General features: G+C 41.3%; 2 protein-coding genes across 2 annotated transcripts in view; both read left to right on the top strand.

Annotated features, from left to right (window-relative positions):
• LOC149874402 (histone H4 transcription factor-like) lies at positions 1 to 19,993 on the top strand. The gene is made up of 10 exons (XM_090061206.1): positions 1 to 16; positions 1,086 to 1,157; positions 4,129 to 4,352; positions 6,499 to 6,610; positions 7,675 to 7,827; positions 9,053 to 9,130; positions 14,899 to 15,019; positions 16,297 to 16,435; positions 17,018 to 17,130; positions 17,995 to 19,993. Exons 2-10 carry the CDS (start codon positions 1,094 to 1,096, stop codon positions 18,383 to 18,385), a joined length of 1,395 nt encoding a protein of 464 aa, XP_089917332.1. The 5' UTR covers positions 1 to 16; positions 1,086 to 1,093; the 3' UTR covers positions 18,386 to 19,993.
• RIPK4 (receptor interacting serine/threonine kinase 4) overlaps positions 1 to 25,031 on the top strand; it is a 67,885-nt gene that overhangs the window by 805 nt on the left and 42,049 nt on the right. The gene's annotated exons all lie outside the window — the stretch shown is intronic.

Raw genomic sequence — 25,031 nt, 5'->3', positions numbered from 1 at the left:
AGGCGGTCACCTCGCGGTGAGGTCGCTTCGCAGAACGTAGGGCGGGTTGTGCCCCTCTCCGCGCAGGTGCAGGCTGGCAGTGCGCTGAGCCCGGCGGTTCTCACCCGGGGGTGCGGCGGGGAGCCGCGCCTGCTCGGGGTGCCAAGGCCAGTGGGAGTCCGCAGGCTTGAAACCCGCTGCGGCCTTTCTGAAGGCTTGGCACCGGGAGGGCTGCTCTGGAGATTTTGCGTAGTCAAAAAAAAAGCCAAACTAGGAGTGAAAAGGAAGAGCTGGCACTTGCTGAGGGGCCCCGAGTCTGAAGGGGCTGAGAAGCACTGGGTTAGTCCCAACTGGGCAGCACAGCAAGCTTTATATGTTGATTGACTCTGTGTGTCAGGGACCAGGGGTGCCCAACCATTTTACCTCCTGGGCTGGGTGGGCAGTGTCAAATCTCTGCAGGGGATGGGTCTGATCTGACTTCAATCTATCTGTCGGACAGCGGCAAGTCAGAGCGTTCCCCTGTCAGACGTGGATGGAGAGTGAAGGAGCAGACTTGATTCTGGCACGTTGTGGGGTCTGGACACATGGGAGTTGGGAGCAACCCAGCCTGATCTGGACATGTGGGTTTTGCACCCCACCCTGATTCCCCTTTCATTGCACTGTCCTGGGTAAGGCTGGTGCTGACTGTGCAAGTCTCCTAATGCTCCCTGCTGCCAAGTTTTCCGACCCATGGTGTAGATAATCATTTAGTGGGCCGGATTTGGCCCATGGACTGGAGGTTGAGCACCATTGATTTAGAAGTACAGGTGGCTGCTTTAATTATGCCAATGGCATTAAAACTACAGCATCTGTAAAACCCAAGGCTTATGCATTCACTAGGTAACATGTTCAATTTGGACATGTATTGCCCTCCCCCAACCCACTTAAAATGCTCAAGTACTTATTGTTTGGGAACTAACTTACACGACAGCTGCTTTTATAAGATATAGACATGGAAATATAAGACGCATAACTGCACTTCTGTAGATTTTAAGCAATGGCCCCTGGTAAGCTGAAGAACTCCAAACTCCTCTTAGCATGTGAATGGCAAGGATGTCTCTTTGTAGGAAAAGGCATGGAGGAGCTTTTTAGCCACATTGCAGAGCACTTGAACGAATATCTACAACTAGAAAGAGCAGGTAATAATGTCTCAGTCATTTTACGGACAATATTAATATTTTGAGGATTTTGTACTGATCTGGAGGGTGATGAGCAGATGAGCTGAAATCAGAGAGATCAATGTAGTCAATTGCAGCATTGAGACATTTTTCATTGCATCTGATTATACTGTATTTTCTTTTTATTTTTGTGTGTATATTATACTAAAATAGGAATAAAATGGGTCTGGCCATGAAGTAAAAATTTTAACTTGAAGTTTTTTCTTGAGCCACCTTGGATGAAACTATTTAAATTAAGAGTCTCAAAGAAAAAAATTAATAACATTTAGTGTTCTGGAGTTTGTATATTAAGTAGGGTTACCATAGGTCCAGTTTTCCCAGACATGTCCTCTTTTTGGGTCCTCTGATCTCCATCCAGGCTTTTTTTTTTAAATCTGAACAAGTGACTAGGATTTTGCTTTGCTCCACTGTTGGGAACAAGGGGTGGGCTATTGGAGACGGCGGGGCACCATGTGCATGTGTGTGTGCACACACGTGGCCAGCGTGCAAGCCAGGCAGGGTGGTGAGAGCAGCCTCAGCAGCTGGATGCTGGTAAGTCTATGGGGAGCAGGGATCGAAGGGCCAGAGCCCAGGAGGTGGTGGGTGAGTTGTGAGGGAGGTGGTGGGTGGGGAGGGGAGGGGAGGGGTTGGGGCAGGTGCCTGCCAATGCTGTGGGAAACTGTCTGGGTGCCAGGGCTATGACAGTGCAGGGAGGAAGGCACCTGCTCCTCTAGTCTGGAAGTGGACGGTAGTGGGGCAGGTCCTTTGAGAGCATCAGGCTGCTCCATGGCTGGGTCAGCGGCACCGAGGCCTGAGTCCATGCTTGCAGGGGCAGGGTGGCCAGGACATGTTGCCCAGGTGGACGGGGGTGCAGCCAGGCCCCCTGGCATGGCGTTGGAGCCCCAGCCCTGGGGGGTGTGTGGAGTGTGCCGCAGGTGTCCCTTCTTTCATCCATCCTGAGCTGGATTCACTCTGCCACCGCCTGCATGAGTTGGAGTTGCTGTGCTCTGGCCCAGTTGGGACAGGGGCCCCTTCCAGCAGGCCTGGAGGAAGCAGGGAGCTGCAGGTTGGGAGTGAGCAGCACTGGCAAAGCTCAAGGGGCTGTGATTTGGGAGTGAGGGGCACAAGTGAGGTGGGGGTTGAGAGTGCAGGGCCCTGGCAGCGCCAGGGACTGTGGGTTGTGAGTGAAGGGCATTAGCGTGGCCCAGGGAGAGGTGAGAGACTGGATTGGGAGTGAGGGGCACTGGCAGGACCAGGATTCTGTGGGTTGGGAGTGAGGTGCCCTCCTTACAGGTGTCCTGTTTTTTGGAACTGGAAATATGGTAACCCTATTTAAGATTTATAAGTTTAAGATGGAGTTTGGAGTTTGATTGGAGTCAATGCAGAGCACACGTGGCAAGAGCAAGTTTTTCTAAATTCTCTGGCTAAGCTAACAGTATTTAGTTTCTGGTGATATAACTTGCAAGAAAAATTCAGAGTTTGATACCACTGAAAAATGTAAATAGACTAATTTACTAGATGATAAGTAGCACTAATTTACTAGATGTTTAATATAACTATTGTGGATCTTATGAATCCTAACCTTTCTTCCAAACACTAATACCACAATTTTGATTGCTGGTATAGATACTAGATTAAGTTTAATTAAAGGAAAAGGAAACTCAGCACAATGAAATGAGCCCTTCATTACCCTGATGGAGATGTTTTATTACATATTTTTGTATATTGCATGGATCATTATTCTGAAATTGGACCTGCAAGGGCAGATTTTCACACCCATATGGAATCCTTTACAAATGTCAGAAATCTAAAAACTGGCTAAAATTAGGACAGGCAGGAGAAATAGAGTAATGACATGAATACCTTTGAATTAATGATACCATATTAGCATTCACAAAAAGTATCTATTGTCTATTTTCATACTATCCTTTTGACTTCAAGTTTTGCCCTATCAAGTCAGGAACCATTCAACAATCAGGGCATTTTATACACATACATTTACGTGCCCAGACATCCTGGAGATCTGGCACACTTGAGTAGATTTGATTAACCAAGTCAAAATGCATGTGTACATGGCAGCAGTGCACTTTTGAACTAAAACACCTTCTATGTGTTTTAGTTCAAAAGCATGCCTCCACCATTTTCTGCATGCTGACGTGCATTTTGCTGTGTATACAACTGTAAGTGATGCAGCACCGGGCACCTTGCGGCACTTGCACGTGTAAAATTGCTGTCAGTGTCCAGACCAAAAACCTGAAAGAGACAATCCTCTTTTTTGCTGTTAAATACTTTGGATTTCCCTTGGCATTTCCAAATGTATTTGTTGTGCCCAGGTATTTGAATATTCTGGATTGTGCTAGTTATTAATTACTCAAATATAGCTCAGAAGAATTGGATACTTAAAATTTCACATGGCTGTAAAAAGGTGGGTGGCTGTAGTGAATATAGGTGTCTTGTTTTGCTAAGTTGAAAATACAAGATTTTGAGGGCAAGTCATTTATTGTACATTCAGGGTTTAAGACAAAAGGGCCCAAGCCTCCAAACATTATTATGATATAACATTATACCACTCAGTAACATGTTTAGCACTGGGGAACTGTTAAATAGGATGGATATTTTCTAGCACTGTAGGCAAACTCAGACAATTCTAGTATACCAAAACTTTAGCACATGGAAGTTCCCCCAGATCTGTCTTTTTGAGGGAACTTCTACTTGATAAAGTTTTAGTATACTAGACTTGTCTGAGTTTTAAGAGAATCCAACAGTTTTAGATTGAAATAGTTTAGCTATTTCATTATTTGCATATAGTACTTATTCACTGTTCTAGATTGACTTAGAAGTCAGTAAATAATCACCAAAAATACATGCAATTATTATGCATTATGACTTTGTTGCACACAGTCCCAGATACTGTACAGCATTCAGTGAACTGTTATTTCTTTCTTATGTTTAGAGCAGTACCAGTGTTGGTGGAGAAGTTGTGAATTTTTGGCTGCAGGTCCCAGGGAACTGATAACTCATATAAATTTTCATGGTTACCACACCAAGTTGAAATTCATAGGTTCTCAGCTTAAGTCCTCACATCAAGATTTGCCAGTATGTTCCCAGAATATCCATAACCAGAATCAGATACCAAAGATTTCAGAGGTGTTTATTTGTCATTGGGAGCAGTGTGATGTAAGTGAAGCATGTGCTAATGTTATTTTTTTCCTCCCCTCTAATTCCACTGTAATCTTTCCTCCACTAGCTCTTGAAAATGATAGAAATCCCACTGCTCAGTTTTTTTACCGTTTACTTTTAACAATGCCTTTTATCATCTGTCAAAGTATATGAAAAAACAGTTTACTACAACACCTACAACTTGTTTATTTTAATTAAATTTTGTCTTAAACCCGTAAGGCAACCTCTTTTGTCTTAAACCCCACGTGATTTTTTTTTTTCCTGCCCCTTGGGCCAGGGGCTGGATCTGATGATTTTGTGAGGTGCCTTCCATCCCTAATGTCTATGAAATCCTAGTATTCTTTTTGTTGGACCTTTTCTGACTAAAGCACTGTTTTTCCTATGTTTAAAGAATATATCCTGCAAATTGAAAGTAGTCAGATTTAGTCTAAACCAGGGCTGTCAAAGTAGTACCCCAAATAGACATAAAAATGTTCTAAGTTTTAATTGGTTGTCCAGTTTCATCTGCAAGCATCATTTCCATTCAGCTCTATAACATAAGGGATTACCTTTCTGAAATTGTTTAAAAAGAAAATTATATTAAAAAATAAGTGTGTGTATGTGTATATGTACTCTGACAAAAACCGATCTTGTATGTTGCAAGACCTTTTTTATTTGAAAGAGGTAGCTCAGTTAAGTAAAAGAGAACTTTTTTTAGGCCAGTAATCAAGGTCTCTTGTGTAGAGCATGTAAAAAGAGACTTGTTCTGATGGGGGAGTATTTTTATGGATGTTCATGTATTTTTTTTCTACTTGAATATGTTTCTCTCACTTATTAAGAGAAAGTATTCTCTTTAATATTATTCCCATCTAAGTAAGAGAAACATATCCTACCCCATCTTTCTGAATGAGTCCAGACTGATTACCAAGTTGGGAAACACTATTTTCAAATTCATAATACCTTTTGGACTAAAATGGATATGTTTAGAAGATTTATCCACGTTCGTTTTAGTTTGAAAGGTGTTACGAATTTGAAAACAGTGTTTCCCAATTTGGTAATCAGTCCAGACTACTTCAGAAATATCAGGTAAGATACACAGAAGCTAGCAAGTTTCTTTTTTTCCTATCTCCATTGCAAATGTGTTCGCACAACTATGCATCATTAATGCGAGGTAGCTTGCCCGTCAGTAAAAATGATATAAGCTATGTAGGATAAGTTGTGCATATGGGCAGTTACAGCAGATGGGCTGTAAATTCAGGCCTTAGTTTATTTCACAGAAACTTGTCTGTATGTTAAACTCCCATGTGGACACTTTCTTTCTGGATTAAAATGGCTTTAGGTTTTAAATCACTGTAGTTTAACACCTTTAGTGAATTTGCTTTAACTTTCATGTGGATGGGCATGTCTACACATACATTAATGCGCATTAAGTTGTGCTAATGCACAGTAGTGCATTTGCACACTTTTTAGTGATGCTTAATGCACAGTAGACTATTTTACTGTGCATTAGCATAATGTCACAGTTTTTTCGGTGACACTTTAATGCACAGTAATGTAGTTCTGCGCATTAAAACACATGTGTAGACACACCTGGGGCCACATAGAGAAGCCCTTTGATCCCTCAAACTTACTGACAGTGAGATACAATGTGCCACCCATTTACACTCTAACCTATACTGATAATTTTCGGGTTAGTGGGAGGATAGTCGGGGGGAGCAAAAAATATAAATAAAAAAGAAAATAAGAAAAATACACAGATAAATGTAAGGAAAATAAGTGTAGAGAAGGTAAAACAGATGGAGACAGTTTTTCCAGAACGTGCTGTGATGCAGCTTCTGTTTGCAGCACCATGAAGAATAAAGGGGTCTAACAAAAGAAGGAGTTGGGAGTAACTAGGTTAAAATTGACTGTATTTTTGCTGGTATATAAGGGGTCTTACTTAGGATTTCATATATGTAGAATGAACTCCAGTGTGTTTCATATTTCCATCATAACTAGTAAGCTCCTCTCTTTGTGGAGTGAGTTATTTCTCCCAAATGCTCACTGCAATAATTAGCTTCTCTGTTTGCTTTCGAAAAGTCACTTCTTTTATTGTGTATGTTCCTATCATTTGACTTCTTGCCGGCATTATTGAGTCATTATCATAGTTCCGTTTTGTTTTCAGGTTACCTTCAGTAATCCAGAATGGTTTTATCAGCATGTTGCCATGCATGCCTATGGTACTGAGACAGAAACTGTTTCCGGTAACAAGAATGTTGTTTGTTGCCATTGGAAAGGTATAAAATACAAAACATTAAATATTGTCCTAATTATTTCACTTTCACTATAACATATGCCTAGTGTTCCATGAAGCACAGGAATATAACTGCAATGAACCTTTCCCTAGAGATCTCAGATACCATATTTACTCGAATAGAAGATGACCCTGAGTATAAAACAGCCTACCAATAATTTGATTCTATATATGGAAAATTTATAAATTCATTATCATTTTCCAGATCTAGAATCTAATTATTGGCGGTTTGCCTTGAATTAGTCCTGCTCCCACTGCTACAACAGGGAAAATAAGTCGGGGGGGGGGGGGGGGTCAAGTAGTCCCTTTACCCTTTATCCATCTCCTCCAACTTCTTCCCCCTGTGGCCTCTTATCTGCCTCCTCTCTCCTTAATGTCAGGACCTGCTCTCCCCAAGTACATGGAAGTGAGGGGCAAATTTGAAAACACTCACTTTGAAATAAACATAGTTGTAGTAATGTGCAAATAATACCCATAGACTTAGTTCATTCACAGTTGATGCATTTCACCTTTTTTGAAACTGCTGCAAGTTAGTAAACACACATTTAAGCAATACTTTTGTACCTATTGAGATATAGTACAAACTATATGTTGGCCCAAAGCCAAAAGGTACATGATTTGCCTTATAGTTCATTGGGCTGGGCCCCACCAGAGTCAATAGCATTTCAAGCCATGGTGATCCTAGAGCTCAGCACTGCTCAGTATGTGTGTGTGTACTGCAGATACCCCCCATAAAGGATCCATTTAATTACCTCCCCCACTCATAACTAGAACCAGGTATTCTGGTTCTAGCTGCAGGAGCTTGCATTCAGTAACTGCTGCCGCCATTCACCACCCCATGCTGCTGCCATGTACAAGTCCCCCCAGCTCCGCATCCAGCCTCTTCCACCTGTTCCCTACTCCCCGCTCCACCAGAAGTGTACCCAGAAGGAGTATATGCCTTAAAAAAGGTTGAAAACCCCTGTGCTAGAGTATTAGTGTATAATAGCATTTTCCCTGTTTGTACTCATGAAGAGAATAAAGTACTAAAAACTATTCTGTTTTCAGACTGTTTAGGAATATTTAAAGGAAAGCACAAGTTAAGGGATCACTTAAGAACCCACACTCAAGAAAGAGTTGTGGCCTGTCCCTCTTGTGGAGGAATGTTCTCCAATAACACCAAGTTTTTTGATCATATCAAGCGACAGGTTTCAAAGGATAGTAAGTGAATTTGCTCTATTATTGTTTTGGATTTTTTAATTGAAAGAATTTTCATTGGGGCTGGTTTATAGTATTATACACATATATTTATTTTTGTATTATACACACACATTTATTTTCACGTTTTAGTTGCATGTAATATACTTTACAAAAACAATTATCTTTGTAAAGTATGGAAGCACTTTTGGCTGAATAGTGATGCCCAGACTTAACTGTCAAATTGGAAAATAAGCTAAAGAAAGAGAATGCTCACAAATCTATATTTGAACATAGTGCATATCCATCTCACTGCTACACCATCACATAGTAAAAATAAGGCTTTAGTAATCCCTTTACTTAAAGTGCCATGAGTTAGAGCAGTCCCCTCCCTCCCCCCCAGGGTGGGTGGGATTGAACCTCCCTGCAGGAGCTCAAGGAGCCTGTCTGCAACAGAGAAGCCACCTCTCTCCCTCAACTTTCTGATCATGTCATAAATGAACCCTAAAGAACACAAGTTCCTTAAGGTGCTCTAAAGTGGAATGACTTCATCTGATCCTTCATCTGAGGAGGGTTAATTTTTTGCATGATTGGCCACTTTAAAAACACTTTGCAGCCGTGTATATGTGTCACGGTACAGCTGTAGAGTGCTTTCTGAGGGCTGATTGTGTGATAGATGTAACTTCTGTCTGTGCCCAAAGTGTTTGGGTCTTAGAGGTCAGAAATAGCACATGAATGACAAAAGTTCTCAAGTACAGGAGACAACATTTAATGGAGCAGGATTTAGATTGTGGAACTCGCTTTTGCAAGTCATTGAGCTAACTGCTTTCAGAATAAAACGAAAGCTTTCTGAACATCCTCTTTCTCAAAAACCCGTAAACCAATTGGGATAGTTTTCCTCCAGCTCAGGAAAAAGATTGTTCTTTCAATTTTTAAATACTTGGAAAGTGCTCTGGTACTATGATAACCTTAATCAGATAAGTGGTACCATGGAAAAAACTTAGCAGGTTTCAGATTATTAATGTTTCTGATTAGATGGATATTTTATTAGGGATAAAATTAACTTATTGCTAAAGAAAATTCTACAATCAGCATAAACATCAGAAAAATATTCATAATGCAAAAGAATATTACATTTTACTCATTCCTGTATTAGTTTAACTATTAAGATGAAAACCCCAAAACATTTGTTCTAAAAACATCTCAGTTAAAATCTATTTTATCACTGATTCATGTGCTTATATTTCAGAACAAATATTTGCTTGTCAGAACTGTAACAAACACTTTGCAAATGAGAGGTTACTGCGAGATCATATGAGGGGACATGGTGAGTCAGAGCTTATTAAAATAAAACATATTTTCCACTGTATGATATGGAATACTTTTAGATACTTTTACATATGCCATCTGAAAGAATTAGTATAGAGGATCAAGGCAGCTGTGTTCAGCTGTGGAGGAACTAAAATCTACCTGTCACATAGTCCATTTGAGGTGTTTTTCCTTCTCTTATTCCTACTAGACCCAAAACTTGAGTTTTAGGCCTTTTCTCCATCATGGTATAGTCTGAAATACCTGTTTTTCATGAGCATCCCAATGTGGACATTTTATAATACACTTGGGGTATGTTTACAGTTTATACCTACTGATTTAATCTGTGCTCCTACATATATTTTTGCTCGGTTCCCCTACCAACTATACACAAAATAGTCAAGATGCACTTATTTATGAGGGCTGCGCGAAGCTTTGGTTGCTGATTCAATTCAGCAGAGAGTCAGCCAGGTTCGGTGGCTGAATCTCTGAATCTGAATTGAATCAGGAGACCCTTTAATCTCTCTGAATCAAATTGGAACCCTCCAAATAGATTTGGAAAGATTCAACAATCCAGACATAGACGCAGCTTTAAATTTTTTTCCCCACATACCTCACAGTACCAGGCGACTTGTGAATGCTGAGATGCCGGGGCAGATAGAGTATCCCACGGGAGTGTGGGGGGCGACTGGTAACTCCTGGGTCAGGGGAGGCACCCAGGGTGCCCCTGCAGCTGATCTTCGAGCCAGGGAGACTTGGGGGGGGGGGGTGTCTCCCACACATTTGGTAGTGAAACCCCCCCCTCCCCCTGCGCCCTGTGGGACGCTTCATCTACCCCACCATCTCAGTGTTCACGAGCCACGCCTGGTACCTCGAGGTATGTAGAAAACACATTTAAAGCTGTGTCTGTGGCTGAATCACTGATTCTGAATCTGCATCAAATCTTCAGATTTGGATTCGGCTGAATCGAATTGGGACAGTGATCCAAATCAACAAATCGAATCACTGTTCCCTGATTTGGGCCAAATCTGAATTGAATACGGCCCGTTTCACATGCCCCTATTATTTATGCTTTGATCCATGCTTGCTTGCATGGTTTCTGATACGGATTAAAGTTCAAGGTGTATTTCAGTTTCACATACAGGATACACACTTTGTAGTGAGGACACAAACCACTAACATGCTGTTAGTCTTTCAGTGCTCTTGAGGTACAGACGAGTTATTTTACAATTGATTCAGTTGTCTGGGAACAAATCCTAGAGCTCAGCGCTGCAAATTGTGATAATTCACTTAAGCACACATGTAGAACAGCAATGAGTATGCAGTATATCAGTATGGTTTTGCTGTGAAAACACTCATCTTTGGGCTAGCTAACCATAGAATGCTGATTTTGGGGGTAAATTGTGCAGTGTAGACGTACTCTGTGAGTGCTTTTCTGTGGTTTAATTTTGCTAAAATATATTGATTTAAATAAGTGATTTAAAGTACCAAGTGAGATGCTTTTAATTTAACTAATCTGTATTTTTAGTCATTTCCCAAAACAAAGGTTGTCCCATTGGGTGGTAACCGTTACAATGTGGTGATTTGTGACTAAAGAGAGCTTTTGTATTAAATTTTGCCCGTTGTGCCAGCTAGCAGAATACATTATATCCACATTTAAGCAATTATACAGCTTATCATATATGTAATTCATGTTCTTAATTCTTATGTTTTATTATGTTAGAAAATGGGTACTGAAATTTTCTGTTTACTAAATGATTATTTCTTGCAATTTGTATCGAAGTTCCTTTGGATGGAAATTGAAATTCAATTAAAATCATGATAATAGTACTTTTAAAATTATTTTATTAGCATAGAAAATAATTGTTGAAAGGAGAAAAAACCTTGTCTTGGATTCAGGTAAATATGGTTGGAAGAGAAGTGCAAGATTTCTTATTTTGTTTTTAAACTCCCACTTGGTTTCTCAGCTTTGAACAGGCTGTTTGTACCAAATAGATTAAAATGAAATAACGAAAATATTTCCCTGTACCTGCAGAGGAAGCTACTGCTGTCAAAAGCTGGTTTGTCTCAGCAAATTCTGCTTTGATTAACCAATGACTTCCCACAGTTCATTGTTTTGATTTTTTTAAAAGCTTTGGCAGCAAGCATGCTATATTTAATATTATTTCATAGATTTCATAGACATTAGGGCAGGAAGCTCGGAAGATCATCGAGTCCAGCCTCCCGCCCAAAAGGCAGGAAGTCAGCTGGAGTCATAGGATCCCAGCAAGATAAGCATCCAATTTGCTCTTGAAGGTGTTCAGTGTAGGTGCTTGAACCACCTTCGATGGCAGGCTGTTCCAGACCTTAGGGGCTCGGACAGTAAAGAAATTCTTCCTTATGTCCAGCCTGAAATGGTCTTGTAGTAGTTTATGACCGTTAGACCTCGTCATCCCTTGGGGCGCTCTGGTGAACAAATGTTCCCCCAAAAACTGGTGGCAGTACTCCAGCTGCGGCCTCACAAAGGCCGAGTACAATGGGAGAATGACATCCCGGGATTTGCTTGAGAAGCATCTATGGATGCAAGCCAGCGTTTTGGTCGCTTTACTAGCCGCAGCATCACATTGCAGGCCTATGTTCATCTTGTGGTCAGTGATGGCCCCCAAGTCTCTTTCTTCTGTAGTGCTAGCCAGTGTAGCACTGCTGAGCCTATAAGGATGCTGCAGGTTTTTCCTCCCAAGGTGGAGAACCTTGCATTTTTCAGTGTTAAACACCATCAGGTTCTTGTCCGCCCATTTGCTGAGCCTGTCCAGGTCAGCCTGGATCACCTGCCTGTCTTCTGGCGTGGATGCTTTGCCCCAAAGTTTGGTGTCATCAGCGAACTTGGCCAGTCCACTTCTGACTCCAATGTCCATATCATTAATGAAGATGTTGAACAATATGGGTCCAAGGACAGAGCCTTGGGGGACCCCACTGGTCACAGGACACCATGATGATTGACTATCAATTACTACCCTCTGGGTCCGACCACGGGGCCAATTTCCCAGCCAGCGGATCGTGGTGGACCCAAGGCCACAATTGGCCAGTTTCGCCAAGAGGTGATCATGGGATACCAGATAGAAGGCTTTTTTGAAGTCAAGATATATGACATCAATCTCTTCTCCCTTGTCCAGATGATAGGTCACCTGGTCACAGAAGGAAATGAGATTGGTCAAGCAAGACCTACCCGCAACAAACCCGTGCTGCCTATCCCCTTAGGATGTTGGTGTCAGCCAGTCCATTAAGGATGGCCTCTTTAATAAACTTTTCTAAGATCTTCCCCAGGATAGAAGTCAGGTTGATGGGCCTATAGTTAGTCGGATCCACTTTCCTCCCTTTCTTGAAGATAGGCACCACATTGGCCTTCTTCCAGTCTTCAAGCACTGCACCAGAGCACCAGGAGTTTTCAGAGATATGTGCCAGAGGTTGGACTATAATACTCGCCAGTTCCTCGAGTACCCTGGGGTGTAGATTGTCAGGGCTGGCTGACCTGAAGGTATCTAGCTTCTCAAGGTGTTCCTTCACGAGGTCAGCATTAATGGAGGGCAGGAGATCTCCCTCACCCAGACCTCCCTGTCCCGTAGCAGGCATGGGCATCCCATGGGACTGATGAAAGACCAACGCAAAGTACCCATTTAATAGGTTGGCTTTTTCCTGGGCATCGGTTGTCAGTTGCCCCATCTGGTTCAGCAGGGGCCCAGTGTTGCCCTTGTTTTTCCTCTGGCTCCCCACATATCTGAAAAAGGACTGTTTATTCTCCTGGATGCTCAAAGCTAGTTGGAGTTCAGTTGCAGCCTTGGCTTTCCTGGTTTGTTCCCTGCAGGACCGGACCAGTGCAGAATAATCCTCCTTGGAGGTGAATCCCATCCTCCATCCTTTGTAGGCCTTTGTTTTTAGCCTCAGGAGGTCTGCTAGATCCCTGGAGAGCCACTGTTGTGCCCTCTTGCTGCCTTTCCTCCAAGATGGAATAGAATTAGCTTGTGCATTGAGGATCGCTCCCTTGAGGAGCAACCACTATTCTTGAACTCCCCCTCTCCCTGGGGTCGTGGTCCCTTAGGGCCTCACTGACAAGCCTCCTGAGCTTGTCAAAGTCAGCTTTCCTGAAGTCAAGGACTTCCGTGATGCTGATTGACTTGCCAGCTTTACGATGGATGGTGAAGGTGATCAGTTTGTGGTTGCTGTCACCCAGCTTCCCGTCGATCACTGGGTTGCCAGTTAGGACATCCCGAGTAGTCAGTACCAGGTTGAACAGCACTTTACCTGTTGTTGGCCCATAGACTTCTTGAGTCAGGTAGAGGTCATCCATGCACGAGAGGAAGCTTTGCGACTGCTCGGATTTTGCTGAGCAATCATCCTATGAGATGTCCGGGTAATTGAAGTCACCCATGACAACCATGGTCCTGGAGCATGCAGCCTCAACCAGTTCCCAGGCGAACTCCTGGTCAGGCTCTAGACTTTGGGTGGGAGGTCTGTAGTAGACTCCCACCGTTGTGTCCCCTGTGCCATGTTCTCCACGGATTTTAACCCAGAGGGTCTCCAGTCATCTACCCTGGTCACCAATATCAGCTTGCAGGGATGCGTAGCTTTCCTTAACAGAAAAGAGCTCAACCCCCGCCCCTTTTATCTACACGATCCCTCCTGTACAGGGTATAGCCATCTATACCCGTGGTCCAGTCATGGGTGGAGTCCCACCAGGTCTCCGTTATCCCTAAGACATAATTATTTGCATTAAGCTCCTTCTGCTTTTATTCCCCAAGCTCCTGGCATTTGTGTACAGGCAGTCAAGTGTCCCCTTGGTGGCTCTTGCCTTGCCCACAGATTGTACCAGGGCTGGGGCAGGGGTGGGCTCCCTTAAGTGCCTTCGCCTGCTGGCTTTGCAAGGGTTGCTCAGCGGGCCAGCAGTGGCAGTAGTCCCCCCACCCCCCCAGTGGGCTTAGTTTAAAGCCCAGTGGAGTAGGTCAGCCAGTCTGGCTGAGAAGAGCCTCTTCCTCTCCTCCCCATAGTATAATATTATACTATTAACTATAGTATAATAGTTTATTCTAAATTTAGGCCTTCATATAGCTTATTGTATCTCAAATGTAAATTTAATCAAGTAAATTTTTTAAAAAGAAAAATGTATTTAGCTTTTGTTTATTACTTCCTTTGTCCTTCTGTTTTGGAAGTGAATTAAGCTAAACTATGCAAAGGCATTCCTTGCGAAGAACAGAACATCTCCCTGAGAAGTTAGTTCTTGCCTGCTCTTGCACTTCAAATCCATGCCCTAGCATATTATGCCATAGCTTGCTGAGGCAGATAAGCCCTTATAAGCTGTTAAGAATTTGTGTACATTAAAAAATTATTCAGGAATCAGTAGGACATGAATTTAAAGGGCTTGTAACTATTTTGAAATAACTTCCTATGGGAACATTCTGATGCATAAATAAGACCGCTTTATCAGTTTATCTTAAATCAGAAAAAAAACAGTTTTATTCTGAAATAAGCTTGTGCACATTTGGAGCTATTTCAAAGTAATTTATTTTGCAGTAGCTGTTTCAATCACCTTTTGCAAGTAGATAAAGTGCTGGAGAGATGACAGCAGATTTCTTACTTGATTTGTTCTTATTATTACTCTGTCATATTCCTCTTTTCCTTTTGTGCGTCATACTCCAATTTTGTTTTGTTAACTTGACTGAGAGTAGTTTTTTAAATGTTTTATCATGTTGTGCAGCATCTTTAGGGTTTTGGCAAAGGCATGACATACAACTAAAAGTATAATTACTTCTTCAGTCACCCGCGTTACTTGTCCATTTTGTGACATGGTATGTACCAGTGTTTCCTCTGTGAAAGTGCACATCAGATTCCGACACTGCAATGAACGTCCTTTCCATTGTGATCACTGTGAGAGCAGGTAAGAAGATATGAGGCTACGTCCACACATTCACCCAGAATTTTCCCAGATTTGTTTTGTCAAAGAAACTACCAGAGCTGTGTATACAGACATGAAAATACTGAGGCCCTGAAGAGAGTGGAGATCTTGCAGTGTTGACACTGTGCAGCCATGGGGGTGTCCTGTGCACACATCTCAGCATGCTCAGCAGGCTCCCTTAGTTGGCCTGGCAGCATATTGCAGGAGTACACAGGGCAGCCCTGATTAGCTGACCCAGACTGTCTATGGTCAGCCTGTATTTCACTGCAGCACAATGAAATGATTTTGAAGGGGATGTGTTCTGCTCCCCACTGGAGCAGGGGAGTCCAGTGAGCAACACACTATCTTCCTAGGAGGGGAGGAAGGATCCTCTGAGCCACAGCATGTACAGACATTTCTTCTCCCAGGAGAAACTCTAGAGGGAGTGATTTAGCCCTGGTGGTTCTCAGGTTTTTCTTTTGAAGTGCCCATTTTCACTCTGGGAGAAAAAGCCTGAACGTCTGTATACCAATGGTTTCCCCTGGGGGAGCAGAAACTCTCCTAGAGGAAATTGAATGTCTGTACAAGGCCTTATCTCATCAGCAGAAGTCTGAAAATAATTTAGTGTTCAGTGTAAGAAATGCCCACAATAGGAAAAACTTTCAACCCTTAAAATAGCCATCCTTTTAGAAATTAAATAGACCAAGACCACTACCCTCTTGGAATACATACTTTTATAGGCACTTCCTAACTGTGGTGCCAGTAGGATTGATGCTTTTCTTCTTAATGTTAAAAGATGAGTTTTCAAGGCAGGACTGTGCAGACTATCAGAAAACTCATCAGTGGTATATTCAAGTCATGTTTAGTATTAATGTGTTTTCTTAAATTGGGTAGCTCTCCAACTATGGGCTTTACCATTGACAATGGTTACTGGATATTTTATGGGAGTTGCAAGCTCCTCTTCTGAGTTGTCCTCCTGCCACAAGACCTGCTTACACATTTCAGCTGGATTTGGATATGGCTATACGTGTACAAAGAAAGTGAGAAGATGAGCTGCAAATCACAATCATGGGAATGTTGGCAGAATTATCCACATTTCACAAAGGGAAAAAATTAAGTGGAGAGGATAAATGATTGGCACAAGTTCTTTACTTTTCCTTGCTGGAGCCAAGAAAAGAGCTCAAAATTTCATGGCTCCCAGCCTGAGCTTCAACCACTCCCCACTTCTATTGTTTTTAACCCTAAATATAATTTGTTTGCTTCATCTCAATATTTCACAGTTTTAAGAATGCATATGATCTGCAGAAACATGTTGAAACACACAATGATTCAGATGCCTACAGCTGTGACATAGAAGGATGCATTTTTACTGCCCGGACTTTACAGACTTTAAGACACCATTACAAGAGAGCACATGTGGTGGGTGTTTAAAAAAGCACAATAGACTGAAATATCTTTTCAGAGATGGTAAAAATCAGTTTTTTCAAAATGTAGTATGTACAGTTGCACAGAAGCCATTTACACTTGGAGATATCCAAAATGTGTGTGCAATTCAGGCATTTAAGTGCACAGATGTTCAGGAGGCTTGAATGCATATGTGTGGACATCTACCTTCTGTGCACCTATAAACATTTTCATTGTCTAGATTAGGTGTACACACTTGGATTTTTCTGAGTTTTGGTAGTTGTGTTGTAATCCAGCATGTTTTCCATTTCTTGCTTGTGTAAGCTGCAGTTGTTCTAGTGGAAGCCAGAGACCTGCCTACCTTTAAAGTCTGAGTATAACTAGGCTGTTCAGAGAGCAGCAGTATTTACTGGAGATTGCATATCAGAAATGTATACTTAGACAGAGAACGCATTGTAAGGTTTATAGAAATAAAACATGAAGTTAAAGTAATTTTACTTTTTTCCATTTAAAGTAATATATGGTACATGTTTAATTTGTATTTATATATTTATCATCAGCCTTGATTATCAACTCTTAACACCTTCTTTCCCCCAGAATGGCACTCAAAAATACAAATGTCACATGTGTCAGAAGTGTTTTTCTTGGTGTTACCCATTAACCCTCCACCTTCGCAAAACACACAAACTCAGCTGTCCTTCTCGCTTCAGGTACATTATCAATTTGTCCTTACCAAAAAGCAAAAAGTGAAAATTTCTCTTGTTCTGGGTACAGTTAGCTAACTGATGATTGTTGTAGGCTTAATTTAGTCTTAGTCAGAAAATGTTTTGCTGGCATTACTGTGTAGTGATGAAAAATCACACCCTTAAACTTAATTATGTTGGCAGAATCCCTCATGTAGACAGTTGGACCACAAAAAGTATCTGTTTGAAAGTATACCTTACATCTGTAAGGACAAGGACGGCCAACATAAAAATACCCATGGGCACCTGCAGAGAAGTTCGGGTTCTTAATTTAGAGAATGGGAAGCTCTTGTAATAATGTGTAATATTTGTAGATGTTGCTCCTTTACTTGTGCACATTTCAGGTATAGTTGGAGTTGTACAAAATAATATCACTGGCTGCCTATACAAGTACTCCCATGCATTCTGATTAGAATGCTGCAGCAGCACTGCAGCTTTACATGTATTAAGCCCCACAGTGTTTAAAAATGTCTGTGGGGCACTTTAATTAAACCTTGTGGAATGAGGTACAGATAGCGTCCCACAGCCATTTTTAAACGTGGGGACTTAATACATGTGATGTGGCAGCATTTTAATTAGAGCAGCTGGCTGGAAATCGTTCTAATTAAAATGCCCTCCCCACTTCTGAGCATGTGTATAGGCAGCCATTGCATTTGTTACATATTTTTATATATTTTAACTACCATTTTAAGTTGCTTTTTATGATTCATCTTTAAATGCTAACCTTTGACGTTTAAATCATTTAATTAGATGTTATTTGCATCTTATACTGTAAATTTTGTTTGTATATATTAACATTTATTTTCATTACTTTTAATTTTATTCCTTTAGATACAGCGAAGCAGATGATGGATATTTGAAGCTGAATGTAGCAGTTTATAATACTGTTACAGGTTTAGATCAGGGTCTTGTGAGCAAGACATCATCTTCATTAGATCATAATAATGTTAAAAGAGAGAGAGATGCCTCTTACGGAAGAGACAGTTCATCAGTGGAAGTATCTCTCACAAGGTGTCAGCCCTGGCCACATAATACTGCAGAAAATGTCATTGTAGAAACAGAAACCTCTGTAAAGAAGTCAGTCTATTCTGAACTTCAGACTGCTCCCCTGACTTCTGAAGAGTTTGTTACTCCCGTTGAGCTTGATGGAACAACGTCTTTGAGTATTACTGAAAATTTATTTGAAATTGCGCTAGGCTTGGGAATTCAGATTACTGTTTAGGGGTGGGGAAACTGGCTTTGTTTTTGGAGTTACCATAGGACTTTAGTACTCATTTAAGAAAAGTTAATTATTTTAACTAAATAAGAGATTTATTAAGAGTCTGTTCTGTTATCCCTTGTCACACAATTTTATGCTTATTTAGGTCTTTTTATACTGAATTATTTTATCTTAACATACAATATAGCAGAAACATTTATTATAAGTATGGAGACATTTATATAATATATAGTCATACTCAGATGAGTAACTTTAAACAAAAACAAATGGGATTTCATAATCTGTATGATGTTATTGTGTGTGTACCCACACACATGTGCATTTAGAAGTCAGATGACTATATCCCTGGGAGACGAAGCTAAGCCAGTACATTAGACAAACTAAGCTGCTCACTAATGTATCTTACTTCTTTTTATTAGACTAATATTTTTATTTATTATTTACATAAATGTGCTAAATATAGTCTCATTTTTTCTTCATAGGTTTCTTTGCTTGTAGTTAGTGATTTAAGATATATACTAGTGTGTTTTCATAACGTTGATGTTAAGCTGTAATGTTTTGTTAAAACAATTAAAAGATTGTTTATAGTTGTTTACAATTCAATAATAGTTTATAAATAGAGTAGTACAAAAATTATTAAACCAAATTTTGTTCTCTGTAGTATTAATTGTTGAGACATTTCAAAGCATTTCACAATAATCATTTGGGTATTAGAAGTGTAGTGACTGTGTAATTAGTTAAATGTGCCCACTAGTATGCTTTCAGAAATAATCCCACATATGCCTGGTTATTACAACCTGTTCAATTAAAGGCTAAGACACTGGCATTATTTATTTTATTTATTTTATAATATTTATTTATTTTATTAACTTGCAAAGATAACAATAATGAGACAACCATGCAATTAAAAAAAAGAATTTTTTTTTAAACCTATAGAAAAAATGCACTCTCCAGCAAAAATGCACAGGGATGTAGAGTTCATGTACATGAGAAAAGTAATATTTCATAAGCTCCAGTGTGAATGTATAGTGCACTAGTCACTGCATACTAATCTCTTAATGTGCAATTAGAGCAGTTCTGCTTGGCATGGCTCACTCCATCTTGAAAGCTGTTTTTACTGAGTACATAGAAAGTTAGTATTCAGTAGTTAGCATGCTGTAAATTCATACCCTGCCTAATTTATTGCCTGCAAATTTCCCCATGTAGAAAAGCTCAGAGTCCCGAAAAATGGAACATGATCACACTCCCTGTAGAAGGATAAATTTGATCCCTATTATCCAATTTACAGTTTCTTAGTCCCAAACTGTAAGTGGAAGTAACAAGGGTAAAAGCTCAAGCATGGCCAAAAATATCCATTAAAAAAAAAACTTGTTGCATACCCCAAAGACAGCAAAAGAGGGATTCTGGAAAAGCTTTATTGGGAAGAAATGTCACAGTAAACCGCCCTTCTTTGTTCCCTTTCCAGTCATAAGTGAATTAGTTCCTTATGATCAAAGTGATTTACCTGCTACAGGATATTGTACTTCCAAATAGGTGTTTACAAAATATAGAATCATTTATGGATTTTTCATGTTTTTTTACTCAAAAAAATAAAGAAAACTATAACTCAAACCAAAAATGCTCCTATAAAATGTTCATTTTGATTGAAAATGATGGCCTTAAGGGGGAATCCTTCTGTGAAAAACAGAAGAATCTGCCCCCCCACCTTTTTTTTTAAAGATTTTTTTCTCAAAAAAAATCCTGCTTGGGTCTTGCATTATACTGGACGTATATCAGGTGCAGAGATCTGAGAAACTTGTAGACACATTAACCATAATTTTCTTGGCATCTGTGAAATTTAAATCCCACCCTGTACATTGTATTAACATATTTTTTATATTTAATTATATATTACAAGCAAGAACTAAATTAAAAGGATGTTGGTTAGGTGGAAAAATCAAACAATTAAGAATTATGAAATGCCAGGGAGTGGCTGATCCATGTGCTTCCTTCAAAAGGGGCTGAGATAATAGGGATATGTGTTGAGTCCAGGAACGATTATGGGGGGGCGTGTCCTGGCTCTGTACCCTTCCACTCAGAGAGTGGGGGACGCCCCTGCTCGCTCTGCGTGGAAGTCTAGCGAGGGTGAGGATGATTAGGTCACTGGGGCCGTGCTTTGTATCTGTCTTGGAAATGCAGGAAAGGGGATGGATGGGCAAGTGTATGAAAAGATTTTTCTGAGAAAAAAGCCCTGCTTGGCTCTCACACCTACAACTTGCTCTAGCAACTCTCGGGTGGTCCCGATGCAACATCTGCTGCTGCTCTGGCATGGCAGACTGGATCAGCTGGTCTAGAACAGGGGTCAGAAACCTGTGGCTCAGAACCATTGGATCTAGTCTGCAAAGCTGCGGGGGAGGGGTTATTGGTGGTGTTCCCAGAATGGGGAAATTTGGTGGCCAGGGAGAGTTTTGCCAGTGCTGTGGGCAGGTAACAGGGAGAAGCAGTGGCGTTGGTAGTGGCCAGGTCCCAGTGCTGGTTTCCTGGGACCTGAGCTGGCTCATTCAGGCCCACTACCAGGAAGTGTTCATGACTGCTGCTTTAGAATATTTTGGCAAGGGAGGGAGAAAAAAAAAATCATGATTTTTAATACTTCACAACACACAGAAGTCTGGAATATCTCTGAGTGAAGAAGAGGGGGTGTTGGTAATAGCCTTGTTGGTTTATGAACATAGAACCTTACCTGCCTAAGAAAAGAGGAAGCACTTTTTTTTTATAGCCTGAGGGATTTTTTCCAGGCTGAATATCAAATGCTGCAAACAACAGAGGTGCTAATGTTTCTCAGAGAAAAGAATTCTTTATAATGGAAAGCATTAGGCAACCTAGCTATGAGGATTTTTACCCATTTCCTCTATAATTACCACTAGAAGTCTGTACCCCACTATCCTGCAGGACATTCCTTTGTAGGCATACACCGAAATCCATTGACTTTACTTGGGATGCATCTTGGGATGCATGATCCGTTTGCACAAAGTCAGTTGCAGGATTAGGCCCAGGATCTTTGAATTTGCAGAACTAATTGGAATGTTCATCTGATCTAAAAAAAAAAGTCCTTCCCTTCAGCAAAAAATGGTTTTATTTAGAATTTCCCAACTGTTGCCTTATTCCAGACAGCACTGCTTTTGTGCTGATCAGCCAGTCTCAAAATAACTGAAGAGTAATTCCCTAGGAATTGCTCTTGTTTTTGTAACTGGCTCCAGTTTAATCTTTAACCTTATTTTGGAGGTGTTTTCCTCTTGAAGTGGGTGTTGTTTAGAGTGAATGAGACTGCCATGTCACTTAATTTTCTGTAGAAGGTGTAAGGGAATGCTGGTAATAACTCAAATCTTGTTATTAGCTCTGTGTCACACAGCGGGTGCACCTACGTGTGCAACTGATGCAACGCGATAAACTCTAGCACTTTGAGTTGGAGTACACTGCTCCTGGGCACGGCGTCTACACACATGCCCAAGACAACAGCACTTTGAGCCAGCGCAGAGCTGCCCTGGGATGGCAGGTGGCATGGGGGGTCAGCTCTAGGCTCTGAGTGGCAGCGTTGAGCAGTGGAGGGGCTGGCTGGGACACAAGGGTGAAGAACCTGTGGAGCCATGTGGCTAACCAGCAGGCAGCCAACAGACACTTAAGCACCCTTGTTCGTCATCCAGCCCTGTCACTGTCTACACGTGTGTTTCAGTGCAGGTACTTACTCCACCATAATGTCTTTTAGTTTACTGTGCCCTAATTCCGGTGCATATGTAGACTGTGACGCTTTACTGTCGAGTTAATTAGTCTACTCCGCAATAAAGCACACGTGTAGATGCACCCAGCGTATTGTGAAATGTGTGTATGTCCTAAGGCAGTGATTCTCAACAAGGGCACTCCATGATACTTGAGATGCTTTCAGTAGTGATGCAGGGTGCCACTCAATGTTAGCAGTGTTAGGTGTGCAAGCATGATTCACAGTATAAACCCAGAGATTTCAAATAGGAATCCATAGTGTTCAAACCATTCTGACCTGCTGTGGACTGAGTTCTTTTCAACTGAAGAAATGATCTATTATTTTTCTGTAGTCAAAAATTGAATTAAAACTTAAGCGCTGACGTTTTCCAAGGAGGTATCTCAAGTCTATTGAGGGGTGCCTTGAGTCTAAAAATGTTGAAAAGCACTGTCCTAAACCAATAATCTAATTTGTTTTAGCAAGCTAATGCTTAGTGAGTAAATGCTTTTTAAAAAAAAAAAGAAATATAAAATCAGGCTTTACAAGAGACTCAGTTTGAAACAGCTTCTTTATTTGAATACATCAGGTACGAGGTGGAGATGATTCACTTGATCTTGCTCCTATTCTCCTGGGCCATGTCCAGATGAGTTCAGCTGTGCAGTATGTGGCATCACATACCACACATTCAGCTGTTTTCTGTGCTGCAGTGGAGCAGTGTGGGATTTGTTTGCTTTTTTGACCCCTGGATATCCAGGGGTCAAAAAACCTGTGCAAGAAAAAAGCAGAGTGGTGTACAGAGGGGTAGGGTGTGCTCTTAAAACTGAAGCCTGGCCAGCGAGGCTCCAAGCAGCAGGATCGCTGCTGCTGCAGCCCCAGGAGACCCCCATAGCCCCAGGAAAGGCTGCTGGGGCCAGCCTGGTGCTGGTCTTAGCTTCCCCCACCCCACCCAGGGTAACCTGCCGCACTCCACAGGATGCATGGCACAGGTGGTTACCGGAAACAACTACCGGCAGCACAAGGTACACTGTCACTAGTTGTTCCCGGGGAGCCAAATGTCCACACTCATTTGGACATAGTCCAGTAGTCAGATCCTCAGGTAATGTACTTTGGTGTAGCTCCATTTAAGCTTAAGAAGCCACTTCATTGACTTTCACAGACTTCAGTGGAATAGGATTGGAGAGAGAGCTCACCAGTCTTGCAGTACTGACTGACAAACATTACAAAGAGTACCTTTGATAGTGAAATCGGATGATGTCCCACAGCTCACCTAGCAGCAGGAGGAAATGTACCATAAAAGTGATTATGCCTGACAGGAAGCACAGCAAGTCTGAGCTTGAGGAGGTCATAGAAGAGTGGGTATTTGTGCTTACAGAGTTGAGGCAATAAATATTAAAAAAATGTGCTTTTTCCTAACACTATATAGACAACTCTTTAAAAAGATATTTACCCTTATTTTAGCATTATTCTTATTTATTCACATTTTATTCTTTATAGTGTCCCCGCCCCCCTTCCATCTAAAGGTCTTATTATTATAGGTGGAGCAGGTAGTGTCACATATAATTAAGGTTGCCTAAGACTTTCCATTATAAGATCCTGATTTTAGTTGTTTATAACTTTGCCAATTGTTAATTGTTCTGGCTGATGGTTCCCATGCCAGGTGTCTGCCTCGAGCTAATTTTTTTTGGGGGAAAGGTATTAGCCAAAATGATTCAACTGTTCCTGGAATGGAAAAATACATGTTGTTCATATTATGAAATGCTTACAGCTGTTCCATTAAGAACCTGTAACACTTCTGTGCTTTAAAATTTGGCAGAGGGTCAATCTTGTGCACCTTTTGCCATCCCTGTGAAAATCTCACCACTCCAGCCAAATCCTGCTAATCCAGCCTCTTAAAAATCACAGTTCACACATGCTGAAGGGAGATTTGTTAGTTTGATCCCTGGCAGACATTTCATTTATTGCATAAAGTGTAAATCCCACAATATATTGTAATTTGCCACACATTCAACCAATGTATCATGCTATAAACTGGCAATCATGCTTTAATTTAAGCATATGGCACACTAAAGAGCACCTGGAAAGCTCTGGTGCTGGGCTGCCTGCTAACCAGTTTATATTTTCTAGCTCAGGGAGAGCCTAATGTCAGGGAGTCAATCTCCAATGCTGGCCTCCCTGGACAAGTTTAAAGCTATGCTGGCCAGCATGTGTCCTAATGTCTTGCTGGATCTTGATCACCTGGTATGGCAAGATGCATGATTTTGGGGATCCGGGATAAAATTCTTCAGACCCTATCATACAGTTAACTTAATTTCCTATGGGCCTTTGATAGCTAAAGTTTCTGCAGATGCTATCAGTACTGAACCATGCTTCATGTCAAGGCCACAGAGCTTTGTAGAACTTGCCTCACAGCTGCTTCTGATGGCTGAGGTTGCTGTTTTTGGTGCCTGTCTGGCACCAAAAACAAAAATAGGGAAATGCTTTCTCCTGTGCTCTCAAGGCCTGCGTTGGCAGTGGAGGAGGATGGAGGCACAGGAAAAAGCTAGAATAGAATGCTGAGGAATAAGAAGGAGCAAAGTTTTTCTTTTTTGAGGTGCAGGGGGAACAAAACAAACCTGGGAAGGGAATATCAAGATGAGAATTTAGTGGAGAGGGTGACAGGGAGAAAGAAGCTGGGTGGGGAGGACAGGAACAAGGTAAGTGGGAACTGAGGACAGAAGAATATTATTGCTAGCCACTGGAGGATACTCACTAGTCAGCTCTAAGACCTGGACTTCTTATGTTGTTAGTAAATACTGGTAGGTGTGAAATCCCTTGTAAAACATCTCATCTTCATTTAGGGTTGGTCCACCTAAAAGATAAAAACCTACTACTGTTAACCAGCTCATCTGAGAGACTTGTTCTATAATCCAGTTTTCT

Source organism: Crocodylus siamensis, chromosome 1, assembly GCF_052110815.1.
Source record: "Crocodylus siamensis isolate JL-2025a chromosome 1, ASM5211081v1, whole genome shotgun sequence".
NCBI classification, from domain to species: domain Eukaryota; kingdom Metazoa; phylum Chordata; order Crocodylia; family Crocodylidae; genus Crocodylus; species Crocodylus siamensis.
This window is presented reverse-complemented; position numbering and strand designations above follow the sequence as displayed.

Bases quoted from the DNA above. Each gene is read 5' to 3' on its own strand.
- LOC149874402 (XM_090061206.1), top strand. From the start codon at position 1,094: ATGGAGGAGCTTTTTAGCCACATTGCAGAGCACTTGAACGAATATCTA. The intron at 16,436-17,017 runs GTGGGTGTTTAA...TCTTTCCCCCAG, and splicing joins ATTACAAGAGAGCACATGTG to AATGGCACTCAAAAATACAA. The intron at 17,131-17,994 runs GTACATTATCAA...TTATTCCTTTAG, and splicing joins AGCTGTCCTTCTCGCTTCAG to ATACAGCGAAGCAGATGATG.